The following is a 19,355-nucleotide window of genomic DNA, read 5'->3' as shown; positions in this document are numbered from 1 at the left end:
CAGCCAGGCCCACAGTTAATAAACCCATTCTCCTTGGCCAATGACTGATTTAGAAGTGGACATGTGACCTAGCTCTAGCCAATAAGACATAAATGGAACTTTCTGGAGACTTCAGAAAATATTTTCTTATCTGATAAAATAGACCTACACCCTTTCCTTCCTGCCTTTGAACTTTTTGTGTGAAGATTCAACACACAGAGAATCCTGTAACCCTAAGAAGAAAGCCAAAAAAATCACAGAGATACCCACCAGAGCTCCAACATTGTTATACTGCTGAATTTATCATCCTTTGTAACCATCTACTTCTGAATTTCTAGTTATATGAAATAATAAATTTCTATTATTTAAGCCAGTCTTAGTATTCTGAACCCCACAGATAAAATCATCTCAAGTCATTCAACTTCTAAAGGCAGAGGAAAATGAATTCTTGTCAGTTCCCTTATATCTGAGGACACTGCAGCATACCAGAAATAACTTTGACTCCCACCATTTATCTTAAAAATCCAGGTATATTCTGCAAATGAGGCCATAATATACATGCACTTGTTCTAATATATTTTTCCCAAAGAGTGAAGCAAAACAAAACAAAATCACTTCAGACAAAATTTGAGAAAGATGTGGGGAAGGGAAGGGAAGGGATGTCCCTGATGCATCATTTTACAGAATATAATCTCTATTAAATGTCCTCTATTTAATTTAATGGCTTTTTATCTATCCATTCCAAAAGACATTATTTGGACATTAGAAATTTAAGTAAAATGGAAGTTTTAAGTAATCATCTTTCAAATAATCCAAATTTTCCATAAATTAACTATAATCCTTAATGAAGGCCTTCTTAGAATTGTGAAGTCTATCCACAATACAATGAACAAAGCCAGTGGTAGTTACGAGAAAGAACACAAAAATCATCAAGGTAAGGAAGAACACATTAATTTTGTGGTTGATTCTTTAGCCTTACCAGTTCTCTATAGACACCTTCATGTTTCCCCTCAGATTTGGTTGACTTTTCTTTCTGTAAAATTTCTCTATTTCGGTTACCAGCAGCACTCATGTTGAGATTACTTCTAGCACCACCACCACCTCCTCCAAATGTCTTGGTCTTTTGATAAGAGAGAAACAAAAGAGATATAAATAACATTTAAAAATAGCTCTAAAGACTAATCTACAACTAAAAACACCTAGTAAAACTGAAGCACCTAAAGCTTCTTGATTATGTTTTACATGAAAAAAATGAAATGTTAATTAATTCTTTTTAAACAAATATCTACTGGCCATAATCTCTTCTTTTACAAGTCCAGGTGAAGCAATAAAAAAATTACATTAATTGAAATCTTTAAGTCTTCTAGGCAAGTCATCAGAATAAACCTAAGTAGACAACAATACAGAAGAAAATAAAATAGTATCAGCATCATGGAGATTAGGTGTTAAAATAATTCTAAGGTACAATACTTAAGTGATATCATGAGACCTGGGTTATATAGCAAGTCTATATTTATCAAGGCATTAAACATGTCTAGGAATCGGTTACATTAGGTCTGTGATCCAGTAATATGATTGCATAATCTTTTTAAGATTTTATTTATTTGAGATGGAGAGTGCATGAGCATGAGTGGGGGGAGGGGCAGAGGGACAAGTAGACTCCCCGCTGAGCAGGGAGCCCAAAGTGTGGCTCAATCCCAGGATCCTGAGATCATGACCCGAGCCAAAGTCAGATGCTTAACCAACCAAGCTCTCCAGGTGGCCCTGACTGTATGATCTTAAAAAGTAAACAAATAATATGAATTTTAACACTGTATTAAAACTTTCATTACTAATTTATTATTTACATTAACTATATAACATGCCATCTTACCAACTATGTATAAAAACTTTAAAGTCCATTATTTCTTATTTTGCCTGACTTATTTGAATAATTATGTTTAATCATATTTGAAAATCTGATCTGATCTCATTTTTATCAAAACTACTGTGAAAAGACTAGAATGTAAAGAACATTAGTTTGGAAAGATACAAAATCATGACTGAAAAGCAACCCACTGCTGTTACTTGTACAATATCAAATTAAACATTTGGTTACACAATATCTTTATAGTTCTAATAGATCTAATAAAAGAGGAAGAAGTGAACATTTGCTTTTTATTAGTGATAATAATAGTTTTATGCATATTTTAAAATTATGACAGTAAGAAAACATCCTAGATATAAATTTACGTAACATTGGGAAATTATTTTGAATCAGATGAAAATATAAAGAAACAGAACCTGAGAAATAGAAAAATGATATGAGATAAGCATTAACCAGACAACATATTAAATATTGATTAGGCAGTTGATGCACCACAGTATTTAAATTTTATTTAAACTGAAATTAAAACCACATCTTCAAAGACCAAAGGTGTATAACTAGATTCATTCTAGTTATATTTTTTTGTTTTATGCAATAGATTTGGAATGTCTTGACAGTCATCACTTATAAAACCATAATGAAAAAGATGTGAGCTTATATTATTGTGATATAAAGTTTATTAGTCTGGGAGACAGTGCAGTATAGTTAAGAACACAGGCTTTGGAACTTGAGGAGACTGGGACTAAATCTTAGCTCAGCCCCTTCCTAGCTCCTGCCTTCAGCAAGTTACTTCCACCTCCTACAAGACAGGTTTCTCATTCTTAAAACAGGGAAGAGAAAAACCTACCTAATTGGGACATTGTAAGAATTAAATGACATCAACAACACAAAGTGATCAGTTTAGTAACTGGCACATGGTAAACACTCACAATCCATGGCAACATTAACTGTTTTGCTTAATGTATTAAAACATAGTTATCTGAGAACTCTGGACACTGACTTGTTTCAAATTAAATTTATTTCTGGAATTTAAATTCCATAACTCCCAAAGTACTTTTTCTTTGGGTACTACTGAAACAGTCCCATCTTCTGGATGCTTTTCTTTATTATTTTCTTTCCATTTTTATGGATTAAACAATAGGATAAATTTTCAGAATTGGTTTTCACTGTTTTATAACAGTTGCCACTCACTAAACATATAAATATCTAGAAACAAAACAACTTAAACATTACCCATAAGGTAAATGGTATTGTCCTTTAAGAGTGACACCATCTTGTCCATACTGTACAATTTAGGAATCTGTGAAATCATCATGACCATGAAACTCAAGTGGGCCCTTAATGCTCCCTAGCAATCTTACTATATTCCCCTAGCCCACCACACTCCCAGTATTCTAGACCACTACTTTACATAGTCCCCTTGCTCCTCAAACCTCCAACATCTTCTCCATTGTTACTATTGACCTTTCTTACTTCCTCACTGAAAAACTGAAATAATCATTACAGAACTTGCATAGATTTTCACCATATCAACCCACCCACTGATATCTGCATACTTACTTTCTCTTAGCACTGTATATTTTATCTTACTACCATCCGCATGAATGTCTAGAGGAATCTAGAGGAAATGAATTCTCCAACTCTACATTATTTCTCAGACATCTTACATGATCTTTCAACAGCTTTTGACAAGTTCAATACCCCTTCCTCCATGATGCAATTTCTGCATTCTTTTGTTCTGAACCTATCTTCCTGGTTGTACCTTGGCTGGTTCAACCTCTTTCATACAACCTCTAGTGCTACAGGGTTCATTTGTTACCCCTTTTCTCTTCACTTCAGCACTCATTTGGTGATCTCATTTGGCCTCATGATTTTCAAAAGGCATCCATATATGTCTACAACTTCCAAATGCAGATCTCTTCCAAACCTCACTTTTTCAATTATACTCTTCTGTCTCACTGCCTATGAAGCCACGTGGATGACTAACAGGCACACTTCCACATTAATATGTTCAAAACAGAATACCAAATCTTTATCCTCAAACCTATTCCACCATAGTCTTCTCCAATTCAAAGTAAGCAACTCTAACCTGCCAACTTCTTAGGGCAAAACCTTGGAATCATTCATGACACCTCTTCTCATGCTCAATATCTCAGAAATCGTGATAGCTCTACTTTTAAAATTCCAGAATCTGACCACTTGGCACCACACTATACAGCTGCCATCATCATCCTGGCTACCATTATTTTTCCCTCCCTGGATTACTTTGATAATTTCCTAACTCATCTGATTCAATTTTCTCCTCTAAAATCTACTCTGAACCTAGCAGCCAGAATTAGCTTTTTAAAGTTGATGTTACTGCTGTGCTGAAACCCTCTAAAGGCTCTCATTTCTCTCTGAATAAGTTAGTGTTTTAAACATGACTTAGAGAGACCTACATAAGCTGACCTCCATTATCACTCTTGACTTTATATTCTACTTCCTGTCCCTTTGTTCTCTCTGCTTCCACTGGCTACCTTCCTATTCCTTGAACATATATTCCTGCTTTAGAACATTTGCAAAGCTTTTTCTTCTCATATAACCATATAGCTAATTCTCTTACCTCCTTCAAGTCTTGGCTCAAATCTCATCATCCTGAGACCTAATCAAATTACTGTATTTAAAACTGAAATCTGCAACTTACTTAGCATGTTTATATTAGTGTCCTTACTAGAATGTAAACTACACAAAAATTTAAAAGAATTTTCAATTTCTGACCATTCTATTTTAGTGCACCCCCAACTGGCACTCCCAACTCCCCAACCTACTCTACTTTTTTTTCTTCCTATAGCACTTAACCAGCATCTAAACTACCATATAACTTACTTTACTCAGTGCGCTAATAGTCTCTCTCCTTTACTAAAATATAAGCTTGATATGGGCAGGGATCTTTTGCCTATTTTGTTCATTGATTTAACCTAAGCATTTAAAACACACCCTAGGGGGCACTGGGGTGGCTCAGTTGGTTAGGTGTCCAACTCTTGATTTCAGCTCAGGTCATGATCTCAGGGTCATGAGATTGAGCCCTGTGTCGGGTTGGGCATGGAGCTTGCTTAAGATTCTCTCTCTCTCCCTCTCCCTTTGCCCCTCCCACTCCTCCACGCTTGCTTTCTCTCTCTCTCTCTCTCAAAAATAAAAAATAAAACCCTTCCTAGTATATAGATTTTCAAAAAATATTTGCTGATTAAGGAATAAAGGAAAAAATAAATGAAAATCATGGCTTGATCATGTGCAGTAGATTCCACCAAATCCATGTGTTTAAATGGATGATCATAAAACATCTTTTCAGAACAATTACAGTGTTATTCAGACATTTAAATATAAATCTGTGTGTGTGTGTCTACTTACCTATATAGAAAGATATATAGATATAGGGACAATCTACTATAATGCACATACGTTTAGTCCTAGATTTGCCACTGAATAACACTAAGCAAGTTCAGTTAGTTTTGAGCCATCAGTTCTCTTATATATAAATTGAGAAGTTTTAAGTTTCTTCAGAAAACTAGGATTCTTGGGGCACCTGGGTGGCTCAGTCGTTAGCGTCTGCCTTCGGCTCAGGTCATGATCCTGGGGTCCTGGGGTTGAGCCCCACATTGGGCTCCCTGATTGGTGGGAAGCCTGCTTCTCCCTCTCCCACTCCCCCTGCTTGTATTCCCTCTCTTGCTGTCTCTCTCTGTCAAATAAATAAATCTTAAAAAAAAAAAAGAAAAGAGAACTAGGATTCTTATCAAATATTTATGTCAAATATAATGGGATCAATTATGACTTTAAAAAAATGAAGCATATTACAGTATAACTATATTCCAGTAAAGAGCTATAACCACATCAAACAAAATTCTGGGAGGAAAGTTTGTGTGAGAAAAATGTATATCAAAAGAACAACTTTCCTATAATCATTAAGGAATTGATATATACCCAATGTACTCTTTTTAAACTCCATAATTTTAATAGCTTTTTGGGAAAGAAGAAATATATTTAATGTGAACTATGCAAAATGCATTAATTTCAGAAGCATTAAAAGTGATTTTTTAAAAAATGTATCTTAGCACATAGGAAATACTAAAGAATAGCAACAGTCACATTTATTGAATGCTTTTAGTGAAGGAAAATCTGATTTGTGCCATGCAGGATTCTAAATGTTTTAAAGATTACCGATTTAATTCTCCAGCAACCATATGAAGTGGGTACCATTATTATCCCCTTTTCATAGATGAAGAAAAGTAAGGCACAAAAAATTAAGTAACCTATCCAAGGTTGTCAGCAGTATATGCTTCCGGGCTGTCTGGTTCCAGAGCTTGTGCTCTTGGATCCTACAAGCGACGGATGATAGAAAGACATTGCAGGAAGAACAGTTAAAATTCAGTAAGTCTCTTATACTTCAAATTTAAATAGGAAAGCAGTGTTAGCTAAACTTCTAATGAATAAAGGAAAGTATTTCAATCTCACTGATTAAGAAAAGTCTGTCTAAGCAAATTCATGAACAAAAATTTCTTATCAAAGTCTAAAATCAATTAAATAACTATAGAAAACACCTATTTCAAATAAGCAAGAAAGTTAAATAATTAAAAGAAAACCATTTGGCTGTTAGAACATGATGGATTGTGTGTGTGTATATATAAATACATATGATCCAAAGAAAAAAATGATTTTTTACTAAGTAGACTGAAGAATGAAAACTAACAAAAATATTAATCCTTGAACCACTGATTTATCCTCTGATCTTTACCTGCATTCCTCAGAAGTGGCCTTTAGCCCAACTAACATAACTAACTGCTATAATGCAAAGTGTTGTGTTCAGTTGTTACACTATTGAGAAGAAAAGGAAGAGGGAGAAAAGGGTAGTCTGTTAGCAAGAACTGTCAAGGAGAGGGCGTCTGGGTGGGCTCAGTCGGTTAAGCATCTGCCTTAGGCTCAGGTCATGATCCTGGAGTCCTGGGAGTCCTGGGATCCAGTCCTGCATCCTGCACCGGGCTCTCTGCTCAGCAGGGAGTCAGCTTCTCCCTCTTCCTTCTCAGCTCCCCCCCGCCCCCGACTCATGTCTTTCTTTCTCTCAAATAAAAAAAAAAAAAAAAAAAAAGAATTGTCAAGGAGATTAAGAAAAAGAACATACGAGCAAAATGTGTAAGCTGAAGACTCCGTAAGTTACTGCGGCATTTCTACTGATGAAATATGCAAAAAGAATGTCAAAAGTTTGTTGAATTAGTTACCTTATATGAAAAGACAATAATGATTATGAGTAACCTAAATAGAACATACTGACAAGAAATAAGAGAAATTTATAATGATTTAGTTTCTTACTTCTTTGCTCTTTGCAACTTCCGCAATAGCAGCAGTCCTTTGCTTTTCAAATTCATCATTATCATTTGTCGGTTTGACAGGCATTGTAACTTGCAATGTTTTTCTTCGGTCAAGTTCTCTACTATCCACTTGGACATGAGATATGCACTTCTGGTAATAATAAATAAAAATAAAACACTTCAGTATTTCCAAAAGTGATTCAAGTTTTTCATAAAAAAGTAATACCTCAAAAGAAATATTTGTGTCAGTGACAACTGAGAGCTCATAAAAATATAATTCTTTCCCACAGATTAAAAAAAAGGTAGAAAATTGATTAAATTAACTTTTAAATAAATGTAACTGGTAAATAAAATGTAAAGCTACATAAAAATGTGGCCATCTAAAATAGGGCACATATTTAAAACATACATTGAACCATTCTAGGTTGCATTCTAGGATAATGACTTGAAATTATTCTAAATTTCAAACAGTCTATACTACTGTACAAGAAGAGGTAAGTTCAGTTTTTTATTAAGAGTTTGATTTTTGTATTATGCCAAAATATGCATATGAAGATTATTTTAAGTAGTATGGTTATTTTAAATATAAAGAGCTGTCTCTGAACTTATAAACCAAAAACTAAAAACATACCTGCTCTCTCAATCAGGCCACAAAAGTTTTTGATTTTGTTTCATAAGATAAATTAAGAAAGCTGTCACTGCCTAAAAATAAGCCCCAAGTTCTGTTCTCCCTTCCAATCCTAGCAGTAAAAATCCTATAAAATGAACCTTGTCTCAATTTAATAATAAAAAAAGGAAAACATGCTCTCAAACAAATATATTAAACAAATACAGATTTTCAGCAATGTAAGTATATCCTGTCGATACCAGAACACACCCAGCATTATCTATCTTTAACCCATGCATGAGGCTAAGATAAACTGAAAGAATTTTTCAGAATGGACTTCATAAAAAATAATATTATTGAAACTATAACTTTTATAATATTTCCTAATTTAAAAAACTAAAAAAAACACTATTCATAATCCTGAAAATAATTAGATTATAAGTCTCTCTGAGCAATTCATGAGAGAAATATTATCACCAAAATGTTTAAGAGGAAAGCAAATTCTTGCAAACATGTATTTATTAGATTCAAATACAAACCATTAGACTGTTTATGCTGTTTCCATTCTGAAGGTTTATTACATTGGTAGAAGAGAAAATGGCAGCAACATGGATCAGACTATAGGGCATCATGCCTCCTTTCATCTTGACCATGCCTGGCTCCAAAGCATGGTAAAAGTGGCATATTTTTAAAGTATTTTCAAAATAGCCATGATGCAAAAATGACTTTAATTTTGAGTTGACTCTACAAAAAGATTTTTGGAAAGCATGCCAGTCAACTGACTGTACCCATTTATCTGCTGACCAGCCAGAGGTCTTTTTCACACCAAAAAAACCAAACCAAACCAAACCAAACCAAACCAAAACAAAAAAACAACTACTGTTATGCAAAAGCTCTGTTTCCCACCTGTTGTGGAACTCATATTCACTCTGCACTAGCACTCTACAAGAAAAATAAAGAGCAAGCACAAAGGCAGATTACCAACAGCTGGTGCCATCAAGAAGCAAAGAGAAAGCTGCCACAGGCATTATTCTCAGACTCAGCAGGGATAAAGTAGGGAAAGGCTGCAGGAGACTGTTGTGAATACAATTTGATGCTGAGTACAATAGGGAAGACCCAATATACCTGCCAGCCAAGGCGTTACCTCAATGTAACATTTTGCAGAGGCTGGGTTGAAAAATAGGAAGTAGAACACTTTTAGCTTTTATGAGAGAAGGATCAGGGCTGCTGTGGTTAAAAAAATAAACACCAAATAGAAACGAAATTAAGTTCTCGCCTGAGGTGGGTATTTGGATCAAGGCAGAAGAACAGAATCCAGGAGAGGACAGCTGGGACAACAGGCCCTACTGAAGTGCAGTGAGGCCTCTGTGTTCTCACCTTTATGTCTCATCCTTCTGTTGACACTTTTATTTTCTCTCTCCCTCTTGTGTTTCTACTGACAAAGTGGGAAATTACAGCATACATTTGTCTTCTTTCTTTTGAATTTCTCTCTCTCAAAAAAAAAAAGCCCCCCATCCTATCTTAATTAGTTCTGAATTGCTGCTCTTCAGGTGTGCCTCTTAATTGCTTCAATCTTTGGGTTAATAGCTCTTGAGAAAAGAATCTACACCAACAATTTAAAGAAAAAACTCCACAATTATTAAATTTCTGTGTTTAATATATTTCCATACAACTCCCATGACCTCTAAATGAATAGTTCAGCACAAAACTAAACACAGTTTGAATACAAATGAAAAACAATTTTTTGCTGATTAAAATTCATCTGCCAACATGAAAGTCATTACCTGTCCAAAAGGCACAAAAGGAGGTGGTCCACCTTCAGTTCCAATATTACTTCTACTGTGTTTTGACAAGCTCTGTGAGAAAAGTGAGTCACAAAACAGAAATTACACCATTTACAATGTACCAGGAATCCACTTACTTTAGTAGATTATACAGAACAGGAAAAAAAGCCTTCTATAAATTATTTCAAACTACATAAAATGTTTTATGTAATTAGGCTAATAATTAGGCAAAGGTTCTCCCCCCACCTCCCCATACTAAACTACACATTCAAATACAATTTTCAAAGTACCTACCAACATGCTCCCATAAAAAGAAAACAGTTAAAAAAAAAAAAAATCTCCTCAACAAGGGGTAAATTCAAGACAACAAACATTGGTAACAAGAATTTCACTTTAAAGCATATTAAAACTATAATCTGACAGACAAATATTACCTGGAAATGATCTTCAAAATAAATTTTTAGACATAAAAACTATTAGCAAACAACATACTTGTGTTATTGTGATAAAATAAATATATATATATATATATATATATATATTTGGTCTTCTTCCCCAGTTCCTGGAACAGAGCTCCTAAAACCCTTGGAATTTCCTGAGTGATAGGGGTGAGAGGAGCATCTTCTGTTACTCATAATAAGCTTCTTTGAGGTTACCTGAGTTCATGCTAATAAGGTGACTATTGCTGGGCCCCCAGATAGTTCCAGGATCTGGGCTGGTTGCTAGAGGCACTACTAATGTGATTAGAAGGTAGGAGACTGAGTTAATCACCAATGTCCAGTGGTTTAGTCAATCATGCCTATATAATGAGCCTCCAGTGAAACCCTAAACAATGAGGTTCAGAGAGTTTCCAGGCTGGTGAACATATCCATGTGCTGGGACGGTAGAACACACCCAATTCTATAGGGTCAGAAGTTCCTATGCTAGGGACCCTTCTAGATCTTGTATTTCTTCATCTGGCTGTTCATTTGTGTCTTTTATAATATCCGTTATCATAAACCTGTAATAGCAAGTAAAGCATTTCCCTGAATTCTGTGAGCCATATAGCAAATTATCAAACCTGAGCAGGGGGTCATGAGAATCCCCAATTTGTAACCACATTGGACGGAAGTGTGGGCAACCTGGGGACCCACTATTTGCAACTGGCATCTGAAGTGGTGGAGCAGTCTTGTGAGATTGAGTCCTTAAGCTGTGGGGTCTGTACTAACTCTGGGTAGTGTCAGAATTGAATTAAATTTTAGGACATGCACGTGGTGTCTATACAGAAGCGGAGAATTGCTTGGTGTGGAAAATACACAAATTTGGTGTCAAAGTGTTGTGACTAGCAACAGTTCATAGGAATACTTAACAATAAAAGTGATTTCTAATTATTTAAAGAGATCATATTTTTCTAGTTTATGATATGGAGGTTACTTTTAATTATAGTAAAATTCCCTTAATAAAGTCTTGTCTTACAAATCAATTTATACTTTGAAGAAGTAATCAGCCCATTGTTCTTTAATAAAAATAAGCTTCCAAACCCTACTGATTTTAGTTTCCTTTTTTCCCCTCTCATATTTAAGACTAGGAAGATAACAACATATTATAAAAATGGGAAAAAAAAGATCCTCCTAGCAAAACAATTTCTCACATCATAATGTCCTTCAAAAACATCATAAGGAATCTTCTGAAGGACTCCTTTCAGTCATCTATTCCTATTTGTTTTGTTTTTGAGGTATTAACATGTCTGTTAAGCACTAGTTGTCATTTAATACATCTTTTCAACTTTAAAATTTTTTGTGCATATTTAATAATTATCATTAGAAAATGTTATGTTTAAAATATGCTGTTAAACAGTGGGTGGAAAGAAGTTTTAAAAACCATCATGTGCACTTTTCAAACATATTCTAGAGTTCCTGAATTATGTAGAGAATACTATGCATTTTAGGTAATTTATATAAAGAATGCTAAGACTAGGGGTGCCTGGGAGGCTCAGTTGGTTAAGCATCCGACTCTTGATTTCAGCAGGTCATGATCTCAGGGTCATGAGATGGAGCGCCGCATAGAGCACCGAGTAGAGCTCTGCACTCAGTGGGGAGTCCGCTTGAGATTTTCTCCCTCTGCCCTTCCCCCCCTTTCAAGCCCTCGCTCTTTCTCTCTTGAATAAATAAATAAAATCTTTTAAAAAAAGAATGTTAAGGGGGCGCCTGGGTGGCTCAGTTGGTTAAGCGACTGCCTTCGGCTCAGGTCATGATCCCGGAGTCCCTGGATAGAGTCCCGCATCGGGCTCCCTGCTCAGCAGGGAGTCTGCTTCTCCCTCTGACCCTCCCCCCTCTCATGTGCTCTCTCTCATTCTCTCTCTCACAAATAAATAAATAAAATCTTAAAAAAAAAAAAAGAATGTTAGACTAAAGGCAGTAGTACCATTCAGTTGATTAAGCAAAGAGTAATTTAAACCATATAGGAATGTCATATTTCCTTACAAGCTATACTTAAGATTTTAACCTATTTAAAAAAACAGCAAATGGGGCGCCTGGGTGGCTCAGTTGCTTAAGCGACTGCCTTCGACTCAGGTCATGATCCTGGAGTCCCGGGATCGAGTCCCGCATCGGGCTCCCTGCTCGGCAGGGAGTCTGCTTCTCCCTCTGACCCTCCTCCCTCTCATGCTCTCTGTCTCTCATTCTCTCTGTCTCAAATAAAAAAAAAAAAATTTAAAAAAACAGCAAATGGATACAATTATCGAGGGGTCCTTTTCTCTGCTTCAGTTTAGATATAAGAATAGGATTATTTAAACACCAATCATTTCAATTTATACTATAACTTCCTCAAAAAGCTCACATAAGCTGCTAATAATACCATCTCTCAATACACATCATATAATTTAAAACATAGGATTTAACTTCTCATCCTGATGGATATACAAAAGTCAGACTTCATCTCCCTCTATAAACAAGTAGGAATCTGGACAACATGTAAGAAACAACTGTTTTAAGACATAGGACAATAAGTAGTGTCGGACTATAATCCATGAAAGAAAGAGAAAAAACAAAACAAAACAAAACAGATGAGCTCTGCATTTCTGCTCAGTAACATGATGCAGACAGAGTGCAGAGAGCCAAGTTGAGAAAATGAATTTCACAGTTCAGGCAGGCTGAAGCAACTAGAAGTTATAGGGCAGAGTTTTGTAAAAGAGGGACCTGTAGAGAAAAGAGGCTCCAGAAACCAACATTTGAATTCCCTGAAGTCATTGCTGAGAACCAGAATGAGCAAAAACAACAGCAAGTTTTAAGCTTCCATTTATAATAGCATCAGAAAGAATAAAATACTTGGGGATAAACTTAAGTAAAGAAACCTATACACTGAAAACTACAAAAAATGCTAAAAGAAATTAAAGATGATACCAATAAATGTAAAGATAACTTGTGGTCATGGATTGATGAATTAATATTGTTAAGATGTCAATACTACTCAAAGTGGTCTAGAGATTCAATGCAATTCCCATCAAAATCCCAAGAAGTATTTTTTTGCAGATACAGAAAAATTCATCCTACAATTCATATGAAATCTCAAGGGACCCTGAATAGCCATAACTATCCTAAAAAGGCCTCACACTTCTCAATTATACAAATTACTATAATCAAAATAGCGTGGTACTGGCATAAAGATAGACATATGGAACAAAAGAATAAAGAACCCAGAAATAAACCCTTGCTTGCATATATGGTCAAATGATTTCTGATGAGGGTGGACAAGACCATTCATTGGGGAAAGGAGAGAAATAGTGCTGAGAAAATGGGTATCCACATGCAAAACAATGAAATTGGACCCTTAACTTGTATCATATACAAACATTAATTTAAGTTGGATCAAATACCTAAATTCAAATCCATAAAACTCTTAAAAGAAAACACAGAAGCAAAGTTTCATGACACTGGATTTAGCAATGATTTCTTAGATACAACACCAAAAGCACAGGCAACAAAAGAAAAAATCATGAAATTAAACTTCACCAAAATTAAAAACTTCTGTCCACCAAAGGATACTACTGACAGAGTCAAAAGGCAACCCATAGAATATGAAAAAAATATTTGTAAGTTATACAGCTGATAAAGAATTGATATCCAGAAAATACGAAGAACTCATATGACAAAAAACTATAAACAAACCAGCTAAAAAATGGATAAAGGACTTAAACACTTCTCCAAAGAAGATATACAAATGGCCTAGGAAAGGCTACTAAATATCACTAAGCATTAGGGAAATGCAAATCAAAACCACAATGAGATTCCACTTCACACTGATTAAGATGATTATTATAAAAAATAAAATAAAATAAAAAGGATTGGCAAGGATGTGGAGAAATTAGATCTCTTGTGCACTGCTGGTGGGAATATAAAATGGTGCAATCACTGTTGAAAACAATATGGCAGTTACTCAAAAGATTAAACATAGAATTACTATATGACCCAGCAATCCTACTTCTGGTTATATGCCCAAAAGAAATGAAAGCAGAAACCTGAACAGATATTTGCACAATCATGTTCATAGCAGCATTGTTCATAATAAGCCAAAAAGTAGAAACAACCCTAATGTCCATCAATAGATGAATGAGGAAAATGCTGTGTGTGTATGTATGTGTATATACACATAGATACACACACACACACACACACACACACAATGGCATACCGTTCAGCCTTAAAAAGTCAGGCAATTCTGACACATTCTACAATGGGGATGAACCTTGAAAACATTAAGCTAAGTGAAATAAGCCAGACACTAAAGGACAAATATCATATGATGCCAGTTATATGAAGTACCTAGAGTAGTTGAATTCATAAAGACAAAGTAGAATGGTGACTACCAGAGACTACGGGTGGCTGTAGGGGGTTGCAAAGTTATTTCACGGGTACAGAGTTAAAGTTTTGGAAGACAAAAATTCTAGAGATGGATGGCTGTGATGGTTGGATTAACAATATAAATGTATTTAATGCCACTGAATTTTACACTTAAAATGGTTAAAATGTCAAATTTTATGTTATGTATACATTACCATACATACATACCAAAGAAAAAAAACAAACTCAGATCTGTCATGGGAACAGGGTGAGGGACACGAAAATGTTACAGAAACTATATCACTTTGTAAATTACATCTGGTTCAGAACTCTCTAGAACTTGTCTTTGTCCAACATACAAAACATTTTGAGGTTTGAGTTCTTCGTTTCGTCACCTATCACCAATTTGTTATAGCTGTAACACCTGCACATGGTTTAAATACCGCCCAATGTCCCCTATTTATTTTACAGAACAGTTAGGGTCCTCTTTCAAAATTAACTCTATGGTTTATGGTTTCTATGTGTACACCTGATTTCTATGTGTACCACCTGCTAGATGCTTGTTAAGTAATTGAAAATTCTCCATGGTTTCTACATTATTGTGGTTACCAAATCAAAACGGCAACAACTACGAAACCAAAGAGAACTATAACCATATTAAGATGTTTTTAAACGCTTTTTAATGTAAATTTTTATTGCCTCCTAACAAGAAAAATAATACAGCTTTCAGGAAACAAAATGCAAACATAATATAATAAAACATTACAAAGACAACTATCAAACTACTAATAATCAGTGTGTGTGTGTGTGTGTGTGTGTATGTGTGTGTGTTTTAGGGGTAAGGAAGTTTCTAGGAACATTTAACTGACTTTACAGTTAGTGAAGTAGTTCTGGCTGGGGTTGGGTAAGTAATATAAGGTACTGGTCTGACTTGAGAACATCTTACCACATTTTTTAAAAATCTCTAATAATAAACAGTTTATTAACTTGTGAAAAGAAAGAACTACATGAAATGGGTGGGATTTCTCTAGGAGATTCAAAGTTCATAAATTTGGCTATTTCTGTAAAACTATCAAGCCACTTCTGAATTACTTGCTTTTGTAACATTTTAACTAAACAGTGCAGTTATGGAACATTATCTTATACTGCATAGCACTGCAGACCTAAGTGTAGCACATTAGTATAATAAGTAATGAATACTAAGGAATAAAAAATGTGCCTAAATTTCTTTATCTATTTACCTCCCAAACAGAGGCACTTTCAAACTAAGAAAATAGAAAAGAATAATGTATCATAAAATAGCAAAAGCTTCTATTGCTAGGCCCCTTGGCTCATTCTAGGTAACAGGCAAAATTTGAGGGTAGCACAAGAACATCAATTTTAGCAAAGAGTAATTAGTTTTATGTGTTTTGTAACTCACTCATTCCACAATCATTTGTTATAATGTTTTTTGTATGTAAAGATCAGGGCTCTGCTTCAGAGATACCTGAAGTCTCAGATCTATCACCTATTAGCTCTCTAATCATAAAATAAGTTATTTAACAGTTCCTTAGGTCCATTTTCTATGGACATAATACTCCCTCATAAGACTGTTAGGAGGATTACATGGTATACTGATGTAAGAGCCCAGCACAATACTACAGACTGTTCAACAAATATTCATGAAATTGAACAAAAGCACAAACAATTCTGACCCCAAAAAGTTTGCAATCTATTAAAGGAGATAATTAAACATAATTTTAGTGTTGGTAAAAAGTAATATGCTTCTTGATACAAATAAAATGTTCCAAGAATTCCATAAGGAAGAACTACTTCAGTTGGTAAAGAAGCAAGCATTTGACCAGGGTCTAAAAGCATGGGGACAACTTGGCCGTGCAGGGATCAGGAGAAAGAGAACAAGATAAATGATATAAATGTGGGAAAAGCCTCTTTTCCCCAAAAGTATAACTGAGGGAAGCACAGAGAATCAAAGAAAGAGTAAGTAGTTCCATTTGGCCAGAACAAAATCCATGTAAAATAATTTAGAAAGTTAAAAAGGAAAACTGGAACCAGAGCTAGATTGTAAACAGTCTTGAATGCCAAATTAAGGCATTTGAAATAAAAGCAGGGGTGATGTGTTCTGAGTGATGCTGAAGGAAGATAATCTTGAAGAAATAAATAAAATAAATTAGAAGATGAAGAAAGTATATATGGAGAGACCAGTGAAAAGGCTACTGCAATAGTCCAGGCGAGAGATGCAAAACACTTAAACTAAAATAATCAAGTTGTGAATATTTTAAAAAATTTAAAAAATGAGCAAAAAAAAAGACAAACTATAGCAACAGCAATAGACCTGGAGAGCAAGAGACCAATTTAAGATCTGACTGCAGTGGATCAACAGAATTGGTTGCTGGAAGCAAACTAGAGACAAAATCACTAGATAACCTAGGTGACTAGGAGGATGAAGATATTGCTAATATAAATGGGGAAAACAACTGAAGTGCCTAGGAAGACAAGGCAATAAGAATCTCTCCATTAATGTGAAATTCTATATATACAACTTGCTTTCAGTTATATGTATGTGTGGTTGTACATGAGACAAATAGACATAGATTATATTCATATATATTCACAAACACTGTTTTTTTGCAGAATTATACACAGATATATTATACGTAGTTTATTAATGGTATCTTGGGAGTTTTGAAAACTTGTCAGTAAAGAATTACTTTTTAAAATATGTAATAAAATGTGGTAAATACTGAAAAATGACATCTGCTCAAGACAAAGAATATACTTAAACAAAGGTAGATAGTTTTCTGTAAAGATCACTGTGTTCCATTTGATTCAATCTGACACAAAATAGTAGTTTTACTGTTCATTATGGGAAGATCTCCTTAAAATACAGAATGCCATAAAAAAAGTGCAGTTTTTTTAAAAGTTCAACCATTTTTCTTAGTTTACACTTACTCTTTGTAACTCCCATTTCTCAATAAGGTGTTCTACTTCACCACCAAGAACTGTGGTGTTAGAGTCATTCAAGAGCAGGAATCCATTTTTTATATCCACAATGCCTGAGAGCTTCACTTTAGTTCCAGGTGGTGTGTTCAGGCTAAAGCAAACCAAAGCAAAAAAAAAAAAAAAGAGAGAGAGAGTTAAAACACACTGAAGCTCCTTCCCCGAACTCGAATTCAGTCCTGAACCTGGTCAAGCTCTTCAAAACACAGTCATACATAAACTTGTTTTTCAGGAAACTGGCTATATAGTGCAAATAGATTACCTATAGGGAAGAGGTCAGAAGACCAGGTCCAAGGCTGTCACTTTTTACCTTACTAATAAATGAACTTCAGTTTCCCCATTAAAAAAAAAAAACAAACAAACATGGACAATAAAAATCACACCTCACAAACTTGTAGTAAAGATAAACAGAATGGAAGATATGGAAGTACCTTCCCATGCCATACACGGCATGCTGTACTAATGGAAGACTTGCCATTTTCCCCTGAGCTTTGACTATGCATTGCAAAGATACACTATGTGCAAATTAAATTTCAATACACAAAAAGATATCTGACCAGTAATAATCCTAGAAATTTTACATCTATATGAGCTACCATAATCCATACAAACAATGCTTCTTTTTGTTAACCATCTAGTTAAAGATCAAATGAGAATTATTTACTTTAAAGTTTAATTTAATTTAATTTAATCTTAAAAGAACTTGTCTGTAATAGGCTAAATATTATCAGACTTAGGGAAAACAGTACACGATGACCCCTTTTACAAAAACCAGAGACAAAATGTTTATCCCCCTACCAACTGTTTGTTAAAAGAAACAGTAGAAGGAACCATTTCATTACTGAGATTTATTCTAAAATAAAAGCACAGATACTGAGTCCCACCCCATCTCTCTGCACATGCAGCAAGGGACAAAGTACTCTAAATAGGAGTAGACTATTCTCATACACTTAGGACAAATTAGAAAATCAGGCTGAAAGGGCTTCACATGGTCCACATTTTTAAAGCTCAGGATATTCACCATGTGCTGATATATGCAACAGCAAAATCAGTGAAGGCATTGACATCACTGGTCTGTTTTGAAGAAAGATGGCTTTAAAACAGTATTAACAAGAAGAAATAGAACACTCTTGTTTTTAAAGCCTCAAAGATCTCATAGAAAGTAAGACATTATCTGGTAAAAACTATTCTGAAGATCCCAAGCTTTGTCATCACATGTAACTCATAGAACAAACAGTCATAAACAGCTGTGCCTAACCTAACCCTTAAGCAGAGAGCTCTGTGGTAGCAAATAACAATATCAGACTTCAGTATCAGCAACAATTGAATACAGTTACACTAAGTGAGTAAGTTTTTCCCAATTTCAGGCAATCAGCAGATTGAGATTTTCATAACTCTGTATCATCATTTAAGGATTAAAAGAAAGTTTCAACTACAGGATGCTATACTCTTTAAAGAAACTATTATAATTACTGAATTGTATCATTTACATAAAACTTATTCTTCAAAACCATTTTTAGCCAATAATTTCTTACAAATTGGTGAAATTGGAAAATGCAATGAAAATCTAGAAACAGAAATTAGCAATGAAACTACATAAGAACTTAAAAGACTGGATGCAAATTACAGGGACATTTAAGTTCTGATAATATAACTTTAAAAGCTAATCCGAAAACAAATGATAAACTAATTTTTGTATAAAATGACTGTACCTTTCTCAAACTCTCCCTAATAGGATAAGAGGAAAAAGTTGTCAAATTATTTGAAGATGTACTTAAAATTTCATTAGGATAACTGATAAAAAATCCCACTCACCACATTAAATGATAGTTCTATTCCCACAAAAAGATAAATATGTGTTAAAATTCTAACATAATTTTTAATACATCACCTTCAGGGCCCTAACTAACCCTTATTCAGAGAGCATATTTTGGTTTAATTATTATTTTTATTGGCACCCCAAAG

General features: G+C 34.6%; 1 protein-coding gene across 4 annotated transcripts in view; it reads right to left on the bottom strand.

Moving 5' to 3' along the window:
- TDRD3 (tudor domain containing 3) overlaps nt 1–19,355 on the bottom strand; it is a 157,513-nt gene that overhangs the window by 62,301 nt on the left and 75,857 nt on the right. For all 4 annotated transcript variants that reach the window (XM_081815006.1, XM_081815008.1, XM_081815007.1 and 1 more), the window contains 4 exons: nt 17,343–17,484; nt 9,577–9,648; nt 7,187–7,336; nt 959–1,099 (listed from right to left, as the gene is read on the bottom strand). In XM_081815006.1, the coding sequence (XP_081671132.1) occupies nt 959–1,099; nt 7,187–7,336; nt 9,577–9,648; nt 17,343–17,484 (505 nt within the window). The remainder of the gene's footprint in view (nt 1–958; nt 1,100–7,186; nt 7,337–9,576; nt 9,649–17,342; nt 17,485–19,355) is intronic.

This window comes from Leptonychotes weddellii, chromosome 3 (assembly GCF_054177405.1).
Source record: "Leptonychotes weddellii isolate Sample4059 chromosome 3, ASM5417740v2, whole genome shotgun sequence".
NCBI lineage: Eukaryota > Metazoa > Chordata > Mammalia > Carnivora > Phocidae > Leptonychotes > Leptonychotes weddellii.
This window is presented reverse-complemented; position numbering and strand designations above follow the sequence as displayed.